General features: G+C 64.1%; 2 protein-coding genes and 1 long non-coding RNA gene across 6 annotated transcripts; all 3 read left to right on the forward strand.

The window, feature by feature from the left end:
- Positions 1 to 88: 88 nt before the first annotated feature.
- RBM10 (RNA binding motif protein 10) lies at positions 89 to 15,827 on the forward strand. 4 transcript variants are annotated; one of them, XM_080635866.1, is made up of 24 exons: positions 89 to 185; positions 535 to 562; positions 902 to 1,058; positions 1,140 to 1,322; positions 1,801 to 1,870; positions 3,068 to 3,141; positions 4,123 to 4,209; positions 5,269 to 5,329; positions 5,487 to 5,648; positions 6,667 to 6,827; positions 6,941 to 7,038; positions 7,821 to 7,962; positions 8,121 to 8,322; positions 8,443 to 8,582; positions 8,937 to 9,033; positions 9,237 to 9,328; positions 9,699 to 9,857; positions 11,013 to 11,159; positions 12,515 to 12,580; positions 13,302 to 13,490; positions 14,517 to 14,585; positions 14,679 to 14,782; positions 15,089 to 15,191; positions 15,581 to 15,827. In XM_080635866.1, the coding sequence occupies exons 2-24, from the start codon at positions 546 to 548 to the stop codon at positions 15,632 to 15,634; spliced, it is 2,634 nt and encodes an 877-aa protein (XP_080491992.1). In that variant the 5' UTR covers positions 89 to 185; positions 535 to 545; the 3' UTR covers positions 15,635 to 15,827. The 4 variants fall into 4 exon arrangements, with proteins under 4 accessions (XP_080491992.1, XP_080491994.1, XP_080491995.1 ...); XM_080635868.1 differs by having other exon boundaries at positions 7,863 to 7,962; XM_080635867.1 differs by lacking the exon at positions 89 to 185 and adding an exon at positions 214 to 263.
- A 235-nt stretch (positions 15,828 to 16,062) lies between these two features.
- Positions 16,063 to 21,451, forward strand: CFP (complement factor properdin; the record flags this gene model as incomplete). The annotated part of the gene is made up of 10 exons (XM_080635806.1): positions 16,063 to 16,120; positions 16,865 to 17,024; positions 17,403 to 17,554; positions 18,120 to 18,296; positions 18,888 to 19,079; positions 19,178 to 19,351; positions 19,581 to 19,784; positions 20,081 to 20,192; positions 20,888 to 21,039; positions 21,371 to 21,451. The coding sequence occupies 10 exons, from the start codon at positions 16,063 to 16,065 to the stop codon at positions 21,376 to 21,378; spliced, it is 1,389 nt and encodes a 462-aa protein (XP_080491932.1). The 3' UTR covers positions 21,379 to 21,451.
- Positions 21,452 to 22,982: 1,531 nt separating this feature from the next.
- Positions 22,983 to 23,936, forward strand: LOC308230869. Its single transcript, XR_013958581.1, has 3 exons — positions 22,983 to 23,071; positions 23,244 to 23,326; positions 23,881 to 23,936. It is a non-coding gene; the product is annotated as an uncharacterized lncRNA (long non-coding RNA).
- The last annotated feature ends 223 nt before the right edge of the window (positions 23,937 to 24,159 follow it).

Genomic DNA, 24,159 nt, shown 5'->3' on the forward strand with positions numbered 1-24,159 from the left:
TCCCCCTTCGTCCGGCCTCCTCCCCGGCGCGGACCAATGAAGAGCGGGGATGCGCTGATGGGCGGGCAGATGGACCAATGGGAGAGCGGCAGAGGCGGGCGCGGGGAGCGCGGCGGGCAGGGCGCGGAACGGCGCCGCCATTTTGCTGCTCGGGAGCGGCGGCGGCGGCGGCGCTGAGCGGAGAGGTCGGGGCCTACCGGGAGGGGCGGGGCCTACGGGAAGAAGCGGGGCTCAGCGGGACCCTCTCCGCGGTCGCTGATTGGGTAGAAGGGGATGAGGGGGCGTGGCCGGCGCGGGAGCCCTGCGGGGAGGGGCGTGGTCGCGTATGCTAATGAGGGGGCGGGGCATGACGGGAGTGTCTCATGGGGCCACGTGGCTCCCAGGTCATCCCTTTCACCTCATAAGTACCCCATAGGCCCCCCCCCAGTTCATCCCAGCCATTCACAGTGCCCCCCACCCGGGTTATCTCAGTCCCAGTCCACCCCAATTCATCCCAATAACCCCCAGTCCCCCCCAATCACGCTTCCCCCCCAGGTCCCAGCACCATGGAGTACGAACGCAGGTAAGGGGGGACCCCAAAACTGGGAACCTTGGGGGAGGGGTGGCATTTGGGGACCCCAAAGTGTGGGGGGGAAGCCCATGGGGACCCCAGGAACCACAAATGGGGACCCCCAGGGGGAGAGGAGACGTTTGGGGGGGCCCCATTGGGGTGGATGGGGCTTTGGGACCCCCAAAGCGGGTGGGGAGGGGACATTGGGGGACCCCTAAGAGGGAGGCCGCGCACATTGGGGCTGCCCATGGGGAGGACAGGCCCCTGGGGCCATTTGGAGCTCCCCCATCGGTGACTCTGGGGGGGGGGATATTTGGGCCCCCTCCCTTTATCTATTGCCCCTTCCCACAGAGGGGGCCGTGGGGACCGCACCGGCCGCTATGGGGGGGCCCCATCCTCATCCGAGGAAGGATCCCGCACCCAGCGGGACCACGACTATCGCGACATGGATTATCGCGGCTACGGGGGCCCCCCCGAGGGCCCCCCAGCATCCGGGACCTCCTCTCAGGTGGGTACCACAATGGATGCCTCCCTATGGACCATTGCATCCCCCCCCCCCCCCCAATAACGACCTGATCCCCACTTCCAGGCCTACGAGGGCTCAGAGCCCCCCCGGAAGCGGGACCCCCCCCCGGCGCCCCCGACGCTGCCGTTTGGAGCCGACGGTGATTACCGGGACCAGGATTACCGGCCCGAGGCGGCCGAGGAGGAGCCGCGCGCCAGCACCATCGTGATGCTGCGCATGCTGCCCCAGGCCGCCACCGAGAACGACGTAAGCCACGCCCCCTCCGCTAAGCCCCGCCTCCTTGGGGTGTAGAGGGTGTGCTGGCCCTTTAAATCGCCCCCCCCCCGTTGGAGTGGTGGGGATTGGCCACGCCCCCTTCGGTAAACCACGCCCTGCAGCGTGGTGGCCACGCCCCCGGGGGGAAGCCGCGCTCCATTGGCTAAACCGTGTCCTCCTTTGGCTAAGCCACGCCTCCAGCCCGTTATAGCCACGCCCCCTTCGGTAAACCAGGGTCACCCCCGCTGTGGGCACGCTCTCATTTGCATAAGCCACGCCCCTTCAATAACCCGTATCTGTTCTAGCGCAGCCGTGCTCCTTCTGTGTGACCACGCCCCCCCGCCATAGGCCACGCCCCCTCAGGGCACTCCCATTGCTTGCAATGGGGGGAGCGAGTGGGGGGATGTCCCCAGTACCGGGGTCCCCCCCCCCAGTACCGGGGTCCCCACCTTCGCCCTCTCCCCCTCAGATCCGGGCGCAGCTGCAGGCGCAGGGGGTGCAGCCCCGCGAGGTGCGGTTGATGCGCAACAAGTCCTCAGGTGAGCCTGGCCCCCCCCCCGGGCACTGCTGGGTGGGGGGCACCCATGAGCCTGGGTCCTTTATGGGGGGGCACTCATGAGCATGAGTCCTTTATTGGGGGTGGGAGTACCACAGCACCCAGGGGTGCTGGTCCCATCTGTAGGAGCACCCAGGGCTGCTGCATCAGACTTAGGGGGCACCCAAAGATACTGATCCCGTACCCAGGAGCACCCAGGGCTGCTGATCCTATCTCCATGAGCACCCAGAGCTGCTGCACCAGACTTAGGGGGCACCCAGGGGTGCTGATCCCATCCCCAGGAGCACCCAGGGGTGTCTGTTCCCACCTTAGGGGCACCCAGGGGTGCTGCACCAGCCTTTGGGGGGCACCCAGGGGTGCCCATTCTCTGCCCAGGGGCACCCAGGGGTGCTGGTCTCATCTCTAGGAGCACCCAGGGGTGCTGGTCCTGTTTTCTGGGGGCACCCAGGGGTGCTCATCCCCTCCCGAGGAGCACCCAGGGGTGCTGGAGACCTTCACAGGAGCACCCAGGGGTGCTGAGCCACAGAGAGGGGGCACCCAGGGGTGCCCACCCCATGCCCAGGAGCACCCAGGGGTGCTGAGCCATAGCCAAGGGGCACCCAGGGGTGCCAGAGCCTTCGCCAGGAGCACCCAGGGGTGCTGGTCCCATCCCTAGGGGCACCCAGGGGTGCCAGAGCCTTCTCCAGGAGCACCCAGGGGTGCTGGTCTTGTTCCCAGGAGCACCCAGGGGTGCTGAGCCATAGCTGGGGGGCACCCAGGGGTGCCCGTGTCCTACCTAGAGGGTCCCAGAAGCACCTATAGGGCCTCGTAGTGCACTGAAGGAGCCCCACAGGGGGTCAAGGAGCACCCGGAGGTGCCCGTGGGGGTCCCAGAAAGGTTCCAGGAGCACCCATGGGGGCTCTTTTTCCCCCCAGCAGTCCCAAGAGGCGCCCCAGGAGCACCCAGGAGTCCCCATTTCCACCCCAATGGGTGCCTGTACCCCACATCAGGTGCTCCCTGGGCACCCATGGGTGCCCGTTCCCTGCCAGCTGCCCGTACCCCTATTGACAGCAGTGCCAGGAGCACCCATTCACAACCCAGTGGGTTGCCAGGGGCACCCATGCACCGGGGGGGGTTGGGGGGGGGGGCACCCATGGGTGCTGTCCCTGACCCCCCCCACCCCCCCACGGGTCCGTTCCAGGTCAGAGCCGCGGCTTCGCCTTCGTGGAGTTTCACCACGTCCAGGACGCGGCGCGGTGGATGGACGCCAACCAGGTCCTTGTGCGGCACCCACGGGTGACACCGTCACGTGACAGCCACGTGTGACGCTCTCACGTGACGCGTGACACCCAGACATGGTGCTCTCGTGTGACGCTTTCACGTGACACCGACACCCATGTGTGACACCCTCATGTGACACCCACACCTGTCAGCGTCGCGTGACATTCTCATATGACACTCACGTGACACCCACACGTGATACCTACATGTGACACCCTCACGTGACACCCACACAGGATACCCACGTAGCACTCTTACATGACACCCATGTGTGACACCCACGTGTGAGACAGTCACGTGACACTTTCATGCGACACCCACACGACACCCACATGATGAGACGCTCTCACATGACACCTACGTGTGACAGCCTCACGTGACGCTGTCATGTAACACCCATGTGTGGCGTCAACACTCACGTGTGACACCCTCACGTGACACCCTCACGTGACACCCGCCTGCAAGGGCCTAGGGGGAAACCCTCATGGGAGCCCCTTGTTTGCGGCCATTGGGTGCCCTTGGGTCAGGGCCTCCCATGGGGTCCTTGTGCAGGGCCCCAGCGTGAGGCCCCATTGGGAGGCCCTGGGGCACCCCAATGGGGTGAGGGCAGCGTGGGGGTCACGTGACCCCAGTGTCCCCCACGTGGGCCATGGGGCAGCCCCATAGCGAACCCTGGTGCTCTCAGTCGCAGCCCCATAGCGAACCCTGGTGCTCCCCATGGCAGCCCCATAGCGAACCGTGGTGCTCTCAGTGGCCGCCCCATAGCGAACCCTGGTGCTCCCCATGGCAGCCCCATAGCGAACCCTGGTGCTCTCAGTGGCCGCCCCATAGCGAACCCTGGTGCTCCCCATGGCAGCCCCATAGCGAACCCTGGTGCTCCCCATGGCAGCCCCACAGCCCCATAGCCTCTTCCTATGGGTCTACGTGGGGCTGAGCCCCATAGCTCACCCTGGGACCCCCATTCCCCCCCTACAGCAAGGGCTGAGCCTGCTGGGGCACCGCGTGTCCCTGCACTACAGCGACCCCAAGCCCAAGATCAATGAGGACTGGCTCTGTGCTAAGGTGGGGGGGGGTTATGGGGGTCTGGGGGGGCTCTAAAGGGGTTTGGGGGGGTCATGGGGGGGGGTTTATGGGGGCCTGGGGGGGGATTATAGGGATCCTTGGGGCATCCTAATGTGGGTCTATGGGAGCCCTGAGGACCTCAAGGGGTTCTAAGGGGGCCTATGGGGAGTCCGGGGGGGGGTGTGGGGGTGCATTGGGGGATGTTGGGTGCTATGGGGGGTGCATTGGGGATGTTGGGTGCTATGGGGGGGTGCATTGGGGAATGTTGGGTGCTATGGGGGGGTGCATTGGGGGATGTTGGGTGCTATGGGGGGTGCATTGGGGGATGTTGGGTGCTATGGGGGGGTGCATTGGGGATGTTGGGTGCTATGGGGGGGTGCATTGGGGGTGTTGGGTGCTATGGGGGGGTGCATTGGGGGATGTTGGGTGCTATGGGGGGGTGCATTGGGGGATGTTGGGTGCTATGGGGGGCTGCATTGGGGGATGTTGGGTGCTATGGGGGGGTGCATTGGGGGATGTTGGGTGCTATGGGGGGGTGCATTGGGGGATGTTGGGTGCTATGGGGGGGTGCATTGGGGGATGTTGGGTGCTATGGGGGGGTGCATTGGGGGATGTTGGGTGCTATGGGGGGCTGCATTGGGGGATGTTGGGTGCTATGGGGGGGTGCATTGGGGATGTTGGGTGCTATGGGGGGGTGCATTGGGGGATGTTGGGTGCTATGGGGGGGTGCATTGGGGGATGTTGGGTGCTATGGGGGGTGCATTGGGGGATGTTGGGTGCTATGGGGGGGTGCATTGGGGATGTTGGGTGCTATGGGGGGGTGCATTGGGGGTGTTGGGTGCTATGGGGGGGTGCATTGGGGGATGTTGGGTGCTATGGGGGGCTGCATTGGGGGATGTTGGGTGCTATGGGGGGGTGCATTGGGGGATGTTGGGTGCTATGGGGGGGTGCGTTGGGGATGTTGGGTGCTATGGGGGGGTGCGTTGGGGATGTTGGGTGCTATGGGGGGGTGCATTGGGGGATGTTGGGTGCTATGGGGGGGATTTGGGGGTCCCATAGTGTGGGGTGCAGAACTTCAAGCGCCGGGAGAAGTGCTTCAAGTGCGGGGTCCCCAAAGCCGGTGAGTTACCCAAAACCCCCTGATTTCGCCCCAAAACCTCCCTCCCCCTTTTCAGACACCCGGTTTTGGGTGAACCCCCCCGATTTTGGGGTGAAACCCCCCGATTTTGGGGTTCTCCCTCTAACCTGGGGGGTTTCAATGTGCTCTTGGGCTGCAGAAGGAGAACAACGGGGCCCGGGGGGGCCACGACCGGAGCTGGGGCCTGGCGGAGGGGGGGGGCTGCTGCCGCTGCCCCAACCCTATGGACCTGCTATGGGGGGGACCGCCGGGGGGGGGTCCCATGGTGGGACCGAGCCTGGAGCTGACAATGCCAATGACAGTGAGTGGGGGGGGGGGGTCCTAGGGGGGGTTATGGGGGGCTTATGGGTGCCTAAGGGGGGATTATGGGGGTCTAAAGGGGGGTTATGGGGGTCCAAGGAGGTTTTATAGTGGTTGGGGGGGGTTATGGGGGTCCCAGAGGTGTTACAGGTGTCCACTGGTGTGTTACGGGTGTCCAGTGGGGGGCTCTATGGGGTGTTCTATGGGGCCCTCTGTGGGGCGTTCTATGGGGCGCTCTATGGGGCGCTTTATGGGGTGTTTTATGGGGTGTTCTGTAAGGCGCTCTATGAGGTGCTCAATGGGGTTGTCAATGGGGTCCTCTATGGGATGCTTTATGGGGTCTTCTGTGGGATGCTCTACAGGGTGTTCTATGGGGCGCTCGATGGGGCGCTCTATGGGATGCTCAATGAGGTGCTCTATGGGGTGTTCTATGGGGCGCTCTATGGGGTGCTCTATGGGGTGCTCTATGGGATGCTCAATGAGGTGCTCTATGGGGTGCTCTATGGGATGCTTTATGAGATGCTCTATGGAGCGCTATATGGGTTGCTCTATGGGGCGTTCTATGGGGCGTTCTATGGGGCGCTCTATGGGATGCTCTATGGGATGCTCTATGGGATGCTCTATGGGGTGCTCTATGGGGTGCTCTATGGCATGCTCTATGGGGTGCTTTATGGGATGCTCTATGGGATGCTCTATGGGGTGCTCTATGGGATGCTCTATGGGATGCTCTATGGGGTGCTCTATGGGGTGCTCTATGGCATGCTCTATGGGGTGCTTTATGGGATGCTCTATGGGATGCTCTATGGGATGCTCTATGGGATGCTCTATGGGATGCTCTATGGGGCGCTCTATGGGATGCTCTATGAGATGCTCTATGGGGCGCTCTATGGGGCGCTCTATGAGATGCTCTATGGGATGCTCTATGGGGTGCTTTATGGGGTGCTCTATGAGATGCTCTATGGGGCGCTCTATGGGGCGCTCTATGGGTCCCAGCCTCCCCCGTTGCTCTCCCCCCCCAGCCATCATCCTGCGGAACCTGCACCCCCAGAGCAGCCTGGAGTCCATCCTGACCGCCCTGGCCCCCTTCGCCGCCCTCTCGGCCGCCAACGTCCGCGTCATCAAGGACCGGCAGACCCAGCTCAACCGCGGCTTCGCCTTCGTCCAGCTCAGCACCATCGTGGTGGGTGCTCAGGACCCTCTGTGGTGCCAGCTCCATTACTGGGGGGGGGTGGGGGGTGTGTACCTGGAGACCCCCCCCCAAACGCCTTGCTCTGGTTGGGGGGTGCCCCATAGGAAGCCTCGCAGCTGCTGCAGATGCTGCAGGCCCTGCACCCCCCCCTGCACATCGACGGCAAGAGCATCAACGTGGAGTTCGCCAAAGGCTCCAAGCGGTGAGGCCACGCCCCCTTCAGGCCACGCCCCCATCAAGCTCCTCCCCTCAAGCCCCATCCCCTTAGGCCATGCCCCCCTTAGGCCACGCCCTCTTAAGCGGCTCCCTGCCTTAAGCCCCGACCTTTTAAGCCACGCCCCCTTTATGCCACGCCCCATACATGCCACGCCCCCTTCAGCTCCATCCCCTTAGGCTATTCTGCCTTTAAGCTCCACCCCTCATTAAGCCCTATCCCTTTAGGCCATGCCCCCTTTAGGTAACGCCCCCTTAAGCTCTGCGCATCCTTAGGCCCCACCCCTTTAGGCCACACACCCTTTAGACTCCACCCCTCCTTAAGCCCCACCCATTTATGCCATGCTCCTTTAGGCCATGCCCCATAAGCCCCTCCCATCCCTGAGCCACCTTCCCTTAGACCCTGCCCCCTTAAGCTCCTCCCCTCCTTAAGCCCCATCCTTTTAGGCCATGCCCTCTTGGTGCTCCACCCTCTTTAAGCCTCGCCCCTTTAGGCCACTCCCCCTTTAGGCTCTACCCAGCCCTCTGCCCTAAGCCACGCCCACAATCCTTAGGCCACACCCCCACCAAGGCTCAGCCTATAGAATGGCGGTAAGGGTACACTCAGGCCCCACCCCCTGCCCCTTAGCCCCGCCTATAACCCCACTAAGCTCCGCCCACAGACAACCCCAGCCAATGGTCCCGCCCCTCCCCACAAGCCCCGCCCACTGCCGTTTATCCCCGCCCACCGCACTAAACCCCGCCCCCCGTCCCTGGCCCCGCCCCCTGCAGCGAGGCCCCGCCCCTGAGCCGAGGCCATGACCCCGCCCCCAGGGAGGTGCAGGGGGCGGGGCCAGGAGAGGGCCCCCCCCGCGCCAGCGCCGCCTCCGTCGCCTCGACCGCCATCGCCGCTGCCCAATGGGCGCTCTCCCAGGTGGGCGGGGCTGAGGGGAGGGGCGGGGCTTGAAGGGAGGGGTGTGTCTTGACGCCCTTATAAGGGAGAGGTGTGGATGCGGGGTGGGCGGAGTTAATGGGAAGAGGGCGGGCTTGACAAGGGGGCGTGTCCTGACATGGCCCCGCCCCTTCCCGCAGGCCGCCCCTGGCTCTGACACCACGTGGGCCGGGGGGGAGGAGCCTCCCGGCGACTTCAGCAGCTTCTACCAATCAGAGGAGACCTTCAGCGGCCCCGCCCCTTCCCTCTATGGCTCCGCCTATGTCAAGGGCTCCGCGGCCCCGCCCCCTGGCCCCACCCACTCCGGCCCCACCCCTCCCAAAGCTGATGGCCCCGCCCCTGGTGAGTGCTCCCCCCTCCATAGGACCCCATTGTGTGGGGCACCCCATAGCGGGGACCCCCAAGTGTGGGGCTCAGTGGGGGGGGGCAGTGCCTTATATTAACACTTGAACCCCCCCCCAGGTGTGGAGGAGCCGCCAGTGCTGAGCCTCGACCACACAGCGGGGGGGGGCCCCTTCTCCCGCCCCCCCCAAGGGGCCCCCTCTTATCCCCCGCCCACTGCTGAGACCCCCAATGCCCCCCCCCAGGGTGCCCCCCCCCAGGTATGTATAAGGGGGGAGATGGGGGGTGGGCACCCATAAAGATGGGGTGGTTTGGGGGGGCGGGGTCACGGGCCATAGTGGGGGTCAATGGGGGGGGTATGTTGGGGTCGCTGGGATAATGTTGGGGGGGGGCCCAAAATGAGGGGGGGGAGAAGGTTGGGGGGGGCAAAATGTGGGGAGGAAATGGAGGGCCTCATAAGTTGCGGGGGGGACCCCAAATGCTTGGGGGGGGGTGATGATAAGAGGTGGGGGAGGCCGTAAAACGGGGGGGGAGCAACAATGGTGGCTTATGGGGTGATTGGGGGGGGTTTGGGGGTTCCGGGGGGTAATTAAGGGTGCATCCCCCCCCCCCAGGCTTATACAGGGCCCCTCAAGGCTGAGACCCCCACCCCGGCCCCCAGCGGGCCCCCCCCCGCCGCCCCCCCCAGCTCTGAGCCCTATGGGCAGTACCGTGAGTAATGGGGAGGGGAGGGAATTGGGGGGGGGGGGTGTCTATAGGGGGTTATGGGGGGGCTACTGAGGGGGGTTGAATGGGATCTTATAGAGGGATCTAAGGGGGATCCATCCTTTATTGGGGTGGGGGGGTCCCAGAGTTTGGGAGGGCCCCCAATATATGGGGCCCCCCCCCCCATGATCCCCTTCCCCCCCCCATAGCGGTCCCTGATGTCTCCACCTATCAATACGATGAGACCTCGGGTTATTACTATGACCCCCTCACCGGGCTCTATTACGACCCCCACTCCCAGGTGGGTGCTTTTGGGGTGCAAAGAGGGGGGGGGACAGGGCCCCCCCACCCCCCATGGGGCAGAACTGGGGCCAAACGCTGCAGGTTTGGGGTCTGAAAAGGTTTTGGGGTGAAAAACAGGGGTTTTGGGGCTTTAAAAGGGGTTGGGGTGGGGGAGGAAGGAACCATTTTGGGGGCTGGGGGGGGCGATTCTGGCATCTCTGGGGTGGGGAGGAACCATTTAGGGGTCCATGGGGGGGATTCTGGAGTCCCTGGGGTGGGTTTTGGGGTGGGAAGGGACCATTTAGGGCTCTATGGGTGGGATTTGGGGTTCATTGCAGTGCATGGGGGGGTATTTTGGGGTGCCCCCCACCCTGACCCCCCCCCATCAGTACTATTACGATGCCGGAGCGGGGCAGTACCTGTATTGGGATGGGGAGCGCCGCACGTACCTGGCGGCCCCCCCTGCCGAGCCCCCCCCCGGCCCCCCCGGCCCCCCCAAAGAGCCCAAGGACAAGAAGGAGAAGCACAAGACCAAGACAGCTCAGCAGGTGAGCACCCATGGGTGCTGCCCCCCCATCCCCCCAAAAGCACCCATGGGGGGGGCTCAGCACCCCATTATCATGGGACACCCCCCCCCCAGAACCCAGTAGGATCCTATGGGTGAAAATGATACTTGGGGGTTGGCATAGAGAACAATAGCACCCATGGGTGCTTATAGATCCCCAGGAGCACCCATGGACCCCAATGGGTCCCCATTCATCCTAATAGCACCCATGGGTTCCCTTAGGCACCAGTAGTTCCCATGCGTCCCCGTGTACCCCATTAACACCCATTGGGCCCCCCTGCGCCCTAGCAGCACCCATGGGTTTCCATCGACCCAATAGCACCCATGGGTGCCCAGTAACCCCTGTGGGTCCTCATCTACCCCAATAGCACCCATGGGCTCCACATCCAACCCAATAGCACCCATGGGTGCTCAGTAACGCATGTGGGTCCTCATCTACCCCAACAACACCCATGGTTCCACAGCCAGTCCAATAGCACCCATGGGTGCCCAGCAGCCCCTATGGGTCCTCATCTACCCCAGTAGCACCCATGGGTGCCCAGCGACCTTGTTGGCTCTCATGTACCCCAATAGCATCCATGGTTCCTCATCCAACCCAATAGCACCCATGGGTGCCCAGTAACCCCTGTGTGTCCTTCTCTACCCCAATAGCACCCATGGGTGCCCAATAACCCCTATGTGTCCTCAGCTACGTCAATAGCACCCATGGGTGCCCAGCAGCCCCCATGGTTCCACATCCCCCCCCAATAGCACCCATGGGTGCCCAGAAGCCCGCATGGTTCCACATCCCCCCCAATGGCACCCATGGGTGCCCAGCAGCCCGCATGGTTCCACATCCCCCCCAATAGCACCCATGGGTGCCCAGCAGCCTGCATGGTTCCACATCCCCCCCAATAGCACCCATGGGTGCCCAGCAGCCTCCATGGTTCCACATCCCCCCCAGTAGCACCCATGGGTGCCCAGCAGCCCGCATGGTTCCACATCCCCCCCAATAGCACCCATGGGTGCCCAGCAGCCCGCATGGTTCCACTTCCCTCCCAATAGCACCCATGGGTGCCCAGCAGCCCCCATGGTTCCACATCCCCCCCAGTAGCACCCATGGGTGCCCCCCCACCCTGACCCCCCCTTGGGTGCTCAGATCGCCAAGGACATGGAGCGCTGGGCGCGCAGCCTCAACAAGCAGCGGGAGAGCGGGCGCAGCGCGGGGCCCCCCCCGCCCCCCCGCGAGGACGAGCGGCGCGAGGCGGCCGCCGCCGATGCCGGATACGCGATCCTGGAGAAGAAGGTGCACCCATGGGTGCTGGGGGGGTATGGGTGCTATGGGGGGGGTGGTATAGAGAGTATGGATGCTATAGGGAGTATGGATGCTATAGGGGCTATGGGTCCTATAGGGAATATGGGTGCTATAGGGAGTATGGGTGCTATAGGGTTTTGTGGGTGCTGTAAGCGGTATGGGTGCTGTAAGGGGGGTGGGTGCTATAGAGGGAACGGATGGTATAGAGAGTATGGATACTGAAGGGAGTAGGGATGCTGTAGGAAGTATGGATGCTATAGGGGCTATAGATGCTATAGGGGATGTGCATGGTATAGAGAGTATGGGTGCTACAGGGGGTGTGGGTGCTATAAGAGGTATGGGTGCTATGGGCAATATGGGTGTTATAGGAGATATGGGTGCTATAGTGTGGGACAGGTGCTATAGGGGGTATGGGTCCTATAGGGGATATAGGTGCTGGGAAGTGTGGGTGCCGTAGGGGGATATGGGTGCCATAGGGAGTGTGGGTGCTACAGGGGGTATGGGTGCTGGGGAGGGTATGAGTGCCGTAGCGGGAAATGGGTGTCATAGTGGGTATAGGTGCTATACGGGGTATGGGTGCTATGGGAGATATGGGTGTCATAGTGGATATGGGTGCTGGGGGCAGTATTGGTGCTATGGGCATTATGGGTGCTGGAGGGGATATGGGTGCTATAGGAGGTATGGGTGCTATAGTGGGTATGGATGCTGGGGGGTGTGGGTGCCATAGGGGGTATGGGTGTCATAGTGGGTATGGGTGCTGGGGGGGGTATGGGTACCACAGGAGGCAATGGGTGCCATAGGGGATATGGGTGCTGGGGGGTAATGGGTACTGGAGGGGATATGGGTGCTGGGGGGATATGGTTGCCATAGGGGATATGGGTGCTGGGGGGGTAGGGATGCTGGGGGGGAATGGGTGCCATAGGGGTATGGGTGCTGGGGTTGCAATTGGTGTTGTGGTGGGATATGTGTGACATAGGATGGGGGGGCTATGGGTGCTGGTAATGGGATGCTATGGGTGCTATGGAATGTAGAAGGGCGCTATGGGTGCTGTTAATGGGGTGGTATGTGTGGCATGGGGGCTATGGGTGCCGGTAATGAGTGCTGTGGGTGCCATAGCATGCAGTGGGGGCCTATGGGTGCTGGTAAGGGATGCTCTGAGTGGCATAGGATGGGAGGGGTATGAGTGCTTGTAATGGGTGCTATGGGTGCCATAGGGTGCACTGGGGAGCTATAGCAGGGGAAGCAGTGGGTGCTGCCCATAGGAGAGCAATGGGGCTACAAGAAGCACCCCATATCCCCCACCAGCACCCATGGGTGCCCCCTAACCCTGACCCTTCCCCACCCAGGGTGCTCTGGCCGAGCGGCAGCACCCACCCATTGAGCTGCCCAAGCTGGCGAGTGACGAGCGGCTGGTGAGCCCCCACCCATGGGTGCCCCCCCATTGGTCCCCCCCATTGACTCCCCCCACATTGCTTCCCCCCCGTTGCTTCTCTCTCCATTGCTTCCCTCCATTGATTCCCCCCCCCATTGATTCTCCCCCATTGGTCCTCCCCATTGATGCCCCCCTGTTGCTTCCCCCCCATTGCTTCCCCCCCCGCCCCTTGCTTCCCTCACATGATCCCCCCCCATTGGTTCCCCCCCTTGGTTCTTCCCCATTGGTTCCCCCCCCATCGACGCCCTCCCATTGCTTCCCCCCCATCGATGCCCTCCCATTGGTTCCCCCCCATTGACGCCCTCCCATTGGTTCCCCCCCATTGACGCCCTCCCATTGCTTCCCCCCCATCGATGCCCTCCCATTGCTTCCCCCCCATCGACGCCCTCCCATTGGTTCCCCCCCATTGACGCCCTCCCATTGGTTCCCCCCCATCGACGCCCTCCCATTGCTTCCCCCCCATTGATGCCCTCCCATTGCTTCCCCCCCATTGACGCCCTCCCATTGGTTCCCCCCCATTGACGCCCTCCCATTGCTTCCCCCCCATCGATGCCCTCCCATTGGTTCCCCCCCATTGACGCCCTCTCATTGGTTCCCCCTCCCCATCGACGCCCTCCCATTGGTTCCCCCTCCCCATCGATGCCCTCCCATTGGTTCCCCCTCCCCATCGACGCCCTCCCATTGGTTCCCCCCCTCCGCAGAGCCCCCCCCGCGGGCTCGTGGCCGCCTACAGCGGGGAGAGCGAGAGCGAGGAGGAGGCGGAGCGGGGGGCGGAGCGCGCGGCCGAGGCGCTCACTGATTGGCTGAAGCTCGCGTGCCTGCTCTGCCGCCGCCAGTTCCCGAGCCGCGAGGCGCTGCTGCGGCACCAGCAGCTGTCGGGGCTGCACAAGGTGGGGGGGGGGAATGGGAGGGACCATTCGTGATCGGGGGGGGGGGGGGGGGGGGAGGAGAGCGCCTGGTGTCCAATGGGGAGCCCCTCGTATGGGGGGACCCCCTTTGCTCAATGGGCACCTCTTGGTGTCTATTGGGGAGCCCTTTGTGTAGTGGGGATCCCTTTGCTCAATGGGGACCTCTTGGTGTCCAATGGGAGCGCCTTGTGTCTATTGGGGACCCCCTTTGCTCAATGGGGACCTTTTTGTGTCTATTGGGGAGCCCTTTGTATTGGGGGGACTCCTTGTGTCTATCGGGGACCCCGTTGTGTCCATTGGGGAGCCCCTTGTATAGTGGGGATCCCTTTGCCCAATGGGGACCTCTTGGTGTCCAATGGGGAGCCCCTTGTATGGTGGGAATCCGTTCGCTCAGTGAAGACCTCTTTGTGTCCAAGGGGGAGCCCTTTGTATGGGGGGGACCCCCTTTGCTCAATGGGGACCTCTTTGTGTCTATTGGGGACCCCTTTGTATACATTGGGGATGCCTTTATATTGGGGGGGACGCCTTGTGTCTATCGGGGACCCCATTGTGTCCATTGGGGAGCCTTTTGTATAGTGGGGATCCCTTTGCCCAATGGGGACCTCTTGGTGTCCAAGGGGAGCGCCTTGTGCCTATTGGGGACCCCCTTGTGTCCAAGGGGGAGCCCTTTGTATGGGGGGGACCCCCTTTGCTCAATGGGGACCTCTTTGTATCCATTGGGGACTGCTTTGTATGGGGGGGTCCCCTTGTGTCTAGTGGGGACCCTGTTGTATAGTGGGGACCCTGTGCCCATTGGGGACCCCTTTGTGTCCATTGGGGAGACCCTGAACCTTGGGGAGCAACCCCAAGGGGTCGGGGGGACTCCCCTCAATGGGTGCTGGGGCTCTCCCAAGGCCCCACATTGAAGCCTTGGGGCCCACATGGTATTGGGGACCCCTCAGCAGGGCAATGGGGAGGTTTTGGGGGTGTCCCCCCCCCATTAACAGTGTTTGTTGTGTCCCCCCATAGCAAAACCTGGAGCTGCAGCGCCGGAATCACCCCCCCCCTTCTGAGGGGCTGGACCGGGGCGACATGGAGGTGGGTGGGGGGCACCCATGGGTGCTGTGGGGCACCTATGGGGGTTACCTATGGGTGCTGATGGCAGCCATGGGTGCCGCTCCCCCACCCCAGATGAAGTACCGGGACCGGGCAGCCGAACGCCGGGAGAAACAGGGGGGGCCCGACCCCCCCGAGCCCAAACGGCGCAAGTTTGGGGGACCCCCCCCAACCTCTGTGTGAGCACCCAGTGACCCCCCCATAACCGAGGGTGCCCCAAAAGTGGGTGCTATGGGGTGGGGGGACCCCCGAAGTGGGTGCTATGGGGTGGGGGGACCCTAAAAGTGGGTGCTATGGGATGGGGGGACCTCAAAAGTGGGTGCTGGGAGCCCCAAAAGTGACTGTTATGGGGTGGGGGGACCCCAAAAGTGGGTGCTGGGAGCCCCCAGAGTGGGTGCTATGGGGTGGTGGGACCCTAAAAGTGGGTGCTATGGAATGGGGGAGCCCCTAAGTGGGTGCTATGGGGTGACCCTGGGGTGTTGCAGAGAGGGGGACGGGTCCCTGCCCCGCGAGGCCACCCTTGGGTGCCGGATGCTGCAGGCAATGGGCTGGAAGGAGGGGAGCGGCCTGGGCCGACGGCGCCCGGAGGTGACCCTGGGGGACATGGGGGGGGTCATAGGGACATGGGGGGGGACCATGGAGGGACGGGGGGGGGGGCATGGGGTGGGTGTGGGGTCATGGGAGTCCATGGGGGGGGCCATGGGGGGACGTAGGGGAACACGAAGGGAGCCATAGGGTGGATGTTGCGCCATGGGGTCATGTGGGGATATGGGGGGGACCATGGGGTCATGTGTGGCCGTGGGGGGGGAGTCATGTGAGGACGGGGAGGGAGTCATAGGGTGGATGGGGGGGTCTCATATGGAGACATGAGGACATGGGGGGGGGCCGTTGATGTCTCATGTGATCACGTGGGGGGAAGGGGGGGGGGGGCGTGCCTGACCTCACGTGACCCCATTGCCCCTCCCCTCCCCCCCCAGGCTCCGACCCGGCCCCGCCCCGGGGGGGTGACGCGTTTCAGCGAAGGACCCTGAGCCCCGCCCCCCCCCCCCGAGGCCACGCCCCCCTGGGGTTTCCCAATGACCCCAATGGGAGGGGTGGGGGGAAGCCCCCGTTTGGCCCCGCCCCCCCGGCGGTGGCCCCTTCCCCTTCCCCCCCCCCGACCCCCCCCACTTCGCGGTTTTGGGGCTTTTTGTTGTGTTTTGACGTTTTTTTTTCAATAAAAAGTTGAAAAAAGGAGAAAATTGGGGGGGGGTTGGAAGGGGGGGAGGGGCCGGACCCCCCTTTTGGGGGATGGGCTGGGAGGGGGGAGGGGCAGGTTTCACCCTGACCATTGTGGCTCCCCCCCCCTCCCCCCACTTCCCCTGGACGGGGGCCTCGCCCCTCCCCCCACTTCCCCTTGGCCCCAATAGAGCCGGGGGGGGAGGGGAGGGGCCAAGTTCCCCCCCCTTCCCCCCCTCCCATGGCGTGTACGGGGCTGCTGCGGCTGCTGCTCTGGGCTGGGCTGGGGGCCTCTGCTGGTACTGGGAGCACTGGGATATACTGGGAGCAATGGGAGGGGATGGGGATTGTGGGGGGGGTTGGGGTATTGGGGTCAATGGGAGGAGATGGGGAGTGAGGGGGGTGTGGGTACTGGGAGCACTGGGATATACTGGGAGCAATGGGAGGGGATGGGGATTGTGGGGGGGGTTGGGGTATTGGGGTCAATGGGAGGAGATGGGGAGTGAGGGGGGTGTGGGTACTGGGAGCACTGGGATATACTGGGAGCAATGGGAGGGGATGGGGATTGTGGGGGGGGTTGGGGTATTGGGAGCACTTGGGGATACTGGAAGCAATGGGAGGGATTGGGGGGGCTGAGGCAGAGGGTTTTGAGGTACTGGGAGCAATGGGAGGGATACTGGGAGCAATGGGAGGGGATAGGGGGGTTGGGGTGCTGGGAGCACTGGGATATACTGGGAGCAATGGGAGGCGATGGGTTTGGGGTACTGGAAGTAATGGGGGGATACTGGGAGCAATGGAAAGGGTTGTGGGGGTTTGGGAGGACTGGGAGCACTGGGGGGGCTGAGGACGGGGGGGTTTGAGGTACTGGGAGCAATGGGAGGGGATAGGGAGCTGAAGGGGGAAGGACTGGGAGCACTGGGAGGGATACGGGGAGCAATGGGATGGAATGGGAGGAAGAGGAGGGGGGGTTGGGGTACTGGGTTGGGGGGGACAGGATTAAGCCCCCCCGTGACCACACACACACACACACACACCCCCCCCAGGGGCCACGCCCGTCTGGTGCTTCTCCCGATTGGAGGAGGACGCGGGGGGCGGGGCCTGCGCCGAGCTGCTGAGCGAGGAGCGCGTCCCATTGGCTGACTGCTGCCTCAACCCCGCCTATGGCTACAAGCTCCGCCCACAAGGCCACTGCCACACCTGCCGGTCAGCCCCGCCCACAGCCGGGGCCACGCCCACAATGAGGCTCCTCTGTCATGGGGCCCACACCCACTCCATTAAGCTCCGCCCACTTTCACCACGCCCATTTCAGGCCCTGCCCATCCCCTTTACACCCTGCTTAGGTGGCACCTGCTACCATTGGGTGCCATTGGGTACCGTTGGGTGCCACTGGGTGATGCTGGGTGCATTGGGTGCCATTGGGTGATGCTGGGTCCATTGGGTGCCACTGGGTGATGCTGGGTCCATTGGGTGCCACTGGGTGATGCTGGGTGCATTGGGTGCCATTGGGTACCATTGGGTGCCATTGGGTGCCATTGGGTACCATTGGGTGCCATTGGGTGCCCTCTCGACCCCATATCCCAGGCAGGGCTCCTGGGGGCCCTGGGGGCCCTGGACCAGCTGCTCCGTGACCTGCGGGGAGGGGACCCAGCGCCGGGGCCGGAGCCGCAGCCCCACTGGGGATGAGGACCCAAGGGACTGGGAGCTGCGAGCGTGCGAGCTGCCCTGCTGCCCCGGTGCGATGGGGGGACATGGGGGGGACATGGGGGACATGGGGGGGACATTGGGGACATGGGGGACATGGGGGGGACATTGGGCACATGGGGGACATGGGGGACATGGGGGGGACATTGGGGACATGGGGGACATGGGGGACATGGGGGGGACATTGGGGACATGGGGGACATGGGGGGGACATTGGGGACATGGGGGACATGGGGGACATGGGGGGGACATTGGGGACATGGGGGACATGGGGGACATGGGGGTACATGGGGGACATGGGGGGGACATTGGGGACATGGGGGACATGGGGGACATGGGGGGGACATTGGGGCCATGGGGGACATGGGGCCATGGGGGGGACATTGGGGACATGGGGGACATGGGGGACATGGGGGACATGGGGGACATGGGGGGGACATGGGGGACATGGGGGACATGGGGGGGACATGGGGGACATGGGGGGGACATTGGAGACATGGGGGACATGAGGGACATTGGGGAAATGGGGGGGACATGGGGGACATGGAGGGGGGGCACATGAGGGTGATCCCACACTGACCCCTGCCCCCCCCGCAGAGCCGGGGGGCTGGAGCCCGTGGTCGCCGTGGGGCAGCTGCTCCGTGACGTGTGGGGCAGGGACGCAGGGGCGGAGCCGGGCCTGCGCTGACCCCGCCCCCCGGTGCGGGGGGGGCTGCGGCCCCGGGGAGGCCGAGGAGAGGAGGGGGTGCGAGGGGAGGACCCCCAAGTGTCCTGGTGAGGGGGGGTGATGGGGGGGGAGGAGGAGGAAGGGGAATGGGTGGGATGGGGATGATGGGGGATGGGGAGAGGGGGTGGGGATGATGATGGGGGGGATGAAGAGGGACAAGAGGAAGGCTCGGGGGGGTCGTGGTGGGATGATGATGAATGGGGGGGATGATAATGAATGGGGAAGGGGAGATGATGATGCATGGGGATGATGATCAATGAGGAGGAGGATGATGATGAATGGGGGGATGATGGTCAGTGCGGGGGATGATAATCAATGGGGGATGATGATGATCAATGGGGAGATGACGATGGATGGGGGGGGAGATGATGAATGGGGAGGGGGATGATGACGAATGGGGGGGACGATGATGATGAATGGGGATGGTGATGATCAATGAGGAGGAGGAGGAGGATGAATGGGGGGGATGATGATCAATTATGGGGGATAATGATGATCAATGGGGGATGATGATCAATGGGGGATGATGATCAATTGGGGATGATGATCAATGGGGGGGATGATGATCAATGGGGGATGATGATCAATGGGGGATGATGATCAATGGGGGGGCGGGGGATGACGATGCCCTCCCGCAGTGGGGGGCTCGTGGGGCCCATGGGGCCCATGGGGCAGCTGCAGCGGCTCCTGCCGGGGGTCGGGGCGGAGCCCGGGCCGCAGCCGCAGCCGCCGCTGTGATTCGCCACCGCCCTCAACGGAGCCCCCGGGAGCCGCTTGCGCCGGAGCCGGCACCGAGACCGAGCCGTGCCCGGGACTGCGGCCGTGCCCGGGTGAGGTGGGCGGGGCTTACGGGGTGGGCGGGGGGCTTATAAACGGGGGGGCGTGGCCACCTCGCCTTGACCCCGCCCCCTTCCTCACCTCCCTATAGAGGACGGCGCCTGGGGGGCGTGGTCGGAGGCCGCGCCCTGCGCGGTGACGTGCGGGCTGGGCGTGGTCACGCTGCGGCGCGCCTGCGACGCCCCGCCCCCTCGGCACGGCGGCCGCGGTTGCCAAGGCAACAGCACCCGGCGCGCGCTCTGCGGCCCCCACGGGGCCTGCCCTGGTGAGAGAGGGGGCGTGGCCTATGCAGGGGGCGTGGCCTATGGAGGGGCGGGGCTTGGCACTGGGAGCAGAGGGAGCATCTCCTAAGGCCCATAATGGGACCTATAGATGGCTGCTATGGGGCACCCATAGAGCACCCCCTTCACTATAGGGCCCTATGATGGTGCCCCCCAAGTGTGGGTCTGGGGGGGGTGTTATGGGGTGCCTGATGCTGTCCCCCCCGCCCATAGAGGTGCAGCACTGGGGGCCATGGGGCACGTGGACCCCCTGCGAGCAGCGGCCGTGGGGTGCAATGAGCTGCCAGGCCATGGTGGGGCGGCAGCGGCGGACGCGGCAATGTGTGGGGCTCAGGGCTGGGGGCCCCCCCTGCCCCATAGAGGATGGGATCAGCACCATCCAGCTCCGTGCCTGCTACAACATCCAGCACTGCCTCCGTGAGTGACTGCCCTATAGCGCCCATAGCTGCCCCACACCACCCTAGAGCGCCCCAGAGCCACCCTATGGAACCCTATAGATGCCCTATAGCTGCCTTATAGGGCTCTACAGGTGCCCTATGGCACCCTGGAGCTTCCTAAGACGCCCCAACAGCCCTCTCTAACCACCCTATAGCACCTTATAGCCACCCCATAGGGACCTATAGAGGCTCCATAGGACTCTATGGCCAGTCCATAGGTTCCCCCAGGCCCTCTGCCCCATAGGCATCCCATAATTGCCAGCCTTGTGTCCCCAGTGCCTGGGAACTGGTCAGACTGGAGCGCATGGGGCCTCTGCACCCCCCCATGTGGGGCCAGCCCCACACGGAAGCGCATCCGGGAATGCCAGCCCACGTACCCCCCCTATCCGTGCGTATAGGAGCTGGGGAGTCTATAGGGTCAATGGGGGGGTTCTATGGGGTCAATGAGGGCTCTGTGGGGTCAATGGGGGCTCTATGGTGTCAATGAGGGGGTCTATGGGGTCAATGGGGTCTCTATGGGGTTAATGGGGTGGTCTATGGGGTCAATGGAGGCTCCATAGGATCAATGGGTCTCTATGGTGTCAATGGGGTCTCTATAGGGTCAATTGGTCTCTATGGGTTCAATGAGGGCTCTGTGGGGTCAATGGGGGCTCTATGGGGTCAATGGAGGTTCTATAGGATCAATGGGTCTCTATGGTGTCAATGGGGTCTCTATAGGGTCAATTGGTCTCTATGGGTTCAATGAGGGCTCTGTGGGGTCAATGGGGGCTCTATGGGGTCAATGTGGTCTCTATAGGGTCAATGGGTCTCCATGGGGTCAATGGGTCTCTATGGGGTCAATGGGGGCTCCATGGGGTCAATGTGGTCTCTATAGGGTCAATGGGTCTCCATGGGGTCAATGAGGTCTCTACAGGATCAGTGGGGTCTCAATGGGGTCAATGGGAGTTCTGTGGTGTCAGTGGTGGCTCTATGGGTTCAATGAGGGCTCTATGGGGTCCATGGGGGCTCAATGGGTCTCTATAGGGTCAATGGGTCTCTATGGGGTCAACGGGTCCCTATAGGGTCAATGGGGGGTCCCTATAGGCCCACAGTGACCCCGCTGGGCTCCGCCATCCCCGTCAACGTCACCTTCTGGGGGGCGCCGCGGCCGCGCTGCCCCCTGCTGGACGGGCGGCCCCTGCGGGTGGAGGAGGCGCGGCCCTGCCTGCACGTGCGGCCCTGCCCCGCCCCCCACGGTCAGCACGGGGGGGGAGGGGTCTCCTATGGGGGGGGAGGGGGTGGGGGTCCCTATGGGGGGGAGGGGGTGGGCTCATATTGGGAGGGAGGGGGCAGGGTGCGGGGCCCCCTGTGGGGGGAGGGGAAAGCTGTGGTGGCCCCTATAGGGGGGAGGGGGAACATGCGGGGTCCCCTATGGGGGGAGGGGAAAGATACGGGGTTACCTCTAGGGGGGAGGGGCAGGATGTGGGGTTTCCTATGGGGGGGGAGGGGCGGATTGCAGCGTCCCCTATTGGGGAGGGGGGGGGTCTCATGGACCCCCCCATTAACCCCCTGCCCCTCCCCCACCAGAGGACTGATGCTCCCGATGACGTCGCGGGACCCCCCCCCCCTCCCCGAGAGCCCCCCTCCCCCCCGCAATAAACACCCTGCAGATGACGCGACCCCGGAGTGTCCAATAGGAGGGGGTGGATGGGGGATGACGTCACCCGCCCCACCCCGCTTGGCCCCGCCCCTTTGCCTCTGCAGAGCCGCGGGCGGAGCGGCCGCTGACGTCACCCTCTTGGCCCCGCCCCCTCAGCGGCTTCTTCAATGGGGAGGGGGCGGGACCGGAAGTAAGCGCGCGGGAGGGGGCGGGGCGCTGCCGCCCTGGGGATGCTGTAGCCGGATCTATAGGGGCTCCTATAGGGCATCCATAGGGCACCTATAGGGGATCCCTGCAGGGCCACCCTTCCCCCCCCATAGACCCCACCCACAGAGCGGCTCCTTCCCATATAGCCCCCCATCCCCTATAGCCCCCGTCACCTCCTATAGCCACTCCATCCCCTATAGCTCCCCCCCATAGCTCCCTTCTCCTGTAGCCCCCCCAACCTTATAGGCTCCCTTCTCCTATAGCTCTTCCACTCCCTATAGCATCTCCCATCCCCTATGGCCCTCCCCTTTCCCCTGTAGGGCCCGGCAATAGACCTGCAGCATCCTGCCCCAATTCCCTTCCCCTATAGGGCAGCTATAGGACCCCAATCCCTATAGCCCCCCTTCCCCTACAAACTCCTCTATTGCTCTCTTCTCCTATAGGGTTTTCCTACACCTTACCCCCCCCACCTGTCTTCCCGTATAGAACCCCTTCCTATAGGGTTTACTCATTCCCCTATAGGGCCCCCTCCCATAGCTCCGGGGATGCCACCCTCTCCTATAGGCATCTTCTCCCAAAGCCCTATAGGGGCTGAGCCCCTATAGCCCCCAATAGGCTTTGCAGGCACCTATAGGGTAAAGCCTATAGCGGGCTCTTACAGAACTTCACCCCTATAGGGCGCCCCCTTATAGCTCCCTAACCCTATAGATCTGACCCCCATAGGCCCCGCCCTCCATAGCTCTGACCCCCATAGGCCGCGCCCCTTATAGCTCCACCCCCTATACGGAGGTACCCCCCCCCCGCAGCGGCCCCTATAGCCCCTATAGGGGATGGAATACCTGCGGCGGCGGCTCTCGGATGGGAACTTCCTGGCGGGGGGGGGAGGGGATCCCCCTGGGGCGGGGCCGGGGGTTGGGGGGGGGGGAGGGGCGGGGAGACCCCCTCCCCCGCTGCTGCTCGTCATCGCCCCCCCCAGCACTGACTGGTACGTATGGGGGGGACCCCCAAACCCCTCCCCCCCTTGGGCACCCCCAAATCCTCCCTTTAGGCACCCCCGAACCCCCCCCCAGGGACCCCCAACACCCCCCCCCTTGGGCTCCCCTAAATCCCCCCCTTGGGAACCCCCAAAGCCCCCCCCTTTGGGGTCCCCCAGCCCCCCCCTCCAGGGACCTCCAACCCCCCCCTTGGGCACCCCCAAACCCCCCCATTGGGGACCCCAACAACCCCCTTCCCACCACCCCCTGGGGACCGGGGGGAGTGCAAATTGGGGGTGGGGGGGATCGTTTTTTGGGGGGGGGTCCTCAGACTTGGGGGGGTCAATTTGGGGGGGCTCCTATTTTGGGGTCCCCCCCTTTATTCCCAGGGTGAAGCTCTTCAAGGGTAAATCAGTGCATGGGGATGTGGAGCTGAAGGTGGAACAGGTGAGGTTTGGGGGGTGCCCCCCCCCCAATATTGGGGGACCCCCCCTTTAAATTGGGATCTATGGGTCCCCCTCTAGATCCTGACACCTGGGTTTGGGGGGGGTTCTAAAGGTCCTATGGGGGGGGATTTTTGGGTCCCCCCCATTGATTTTGGGGTGTCCCCCCCCCCAAGGCCCAGTTTTCGGAGCTGTCCTTGGTAGCCTCGACCCATGGCGCCCTCAGCGTCACCATCGACACCCCCCGAGGGGGGCCACGGTGTGTTTTGGGGTCCCCCCTCTATGGGGTGACCCCCATTTGGCCATTTCTGGGGCGCCCCCCCCCCCCAGTTTTGGGGCTGAATTTGGGATTTGGGGGGGATTTTGGGGGTCAGGAGATTTGGGGGTGCAGGAGGGAGGATTTAGAGTGCAGGGGTGTGATTTTGGGGTGCAAAAGGGGGGTTTGGGGGTGCATGGGGGTGATTTTGGGGTGCAAAAGGGGGGTTTGGGGGTGCATGGGGGTGATTTTGGGGTGCAAAAGGGGGGGTTTGGGGTGCAGGCGGGTGATTTTGGGGTGCAAAAGGGGGGTTTTGGAATGGAAAGGGTTATTTTGGGGTGCAAAAGGGGGGGTTTGGGGTACATGGGGGTGATTTTGGGGTGCCAAAGATGAGTTATGGGGTGCAAAAGGGGGGTTTTGGGGTGCAGGGGAGTGATTTTGGGGTGCAAAAGCGAGGTTTGGGATTGTTGGGGGTGACTTTTTGACCTGTTCTATATTGGGGGGGTTGGAGGGGGTTGTTCCCCCCTCGCCTCCCTTCATCCCCCCCCCCCCCATAGGCGGGTGCGCCCCGACTTCGTGCTGGTGCGGGAGCCCCCTGACGGGGGGTCCGCGGGCGCCCCCCGGCGGCTGCTGGTGGGGCTGCACCTGGGGGGGGTCCCCAGCACCGACCCCCTCCCTGCCCTGTACGCGTTCGCCCACCCCCCCTGCCTGGTGCGTTTGGGGGGAAGGGGGCACTGGGAGGGACTGGGGGGCACTGGGAGGTAACTGGGAGGGCATCGGTTGGATGCTGGGGGGCAATGGGAATGCTGGAATGGGAATGGGGGGCACTGGGAAGG

This window comes from Psittacula echo (genome assembly GCF_963264785.1).
Source record: "Psittacula echo genome assembly, chromosome: 28".
Lineage (NCBI taxonomy): Eukaryota > Metazoa > Chordata > Aves > Psittaciformes > Psittacidae > Psittacula > Psittacula echo.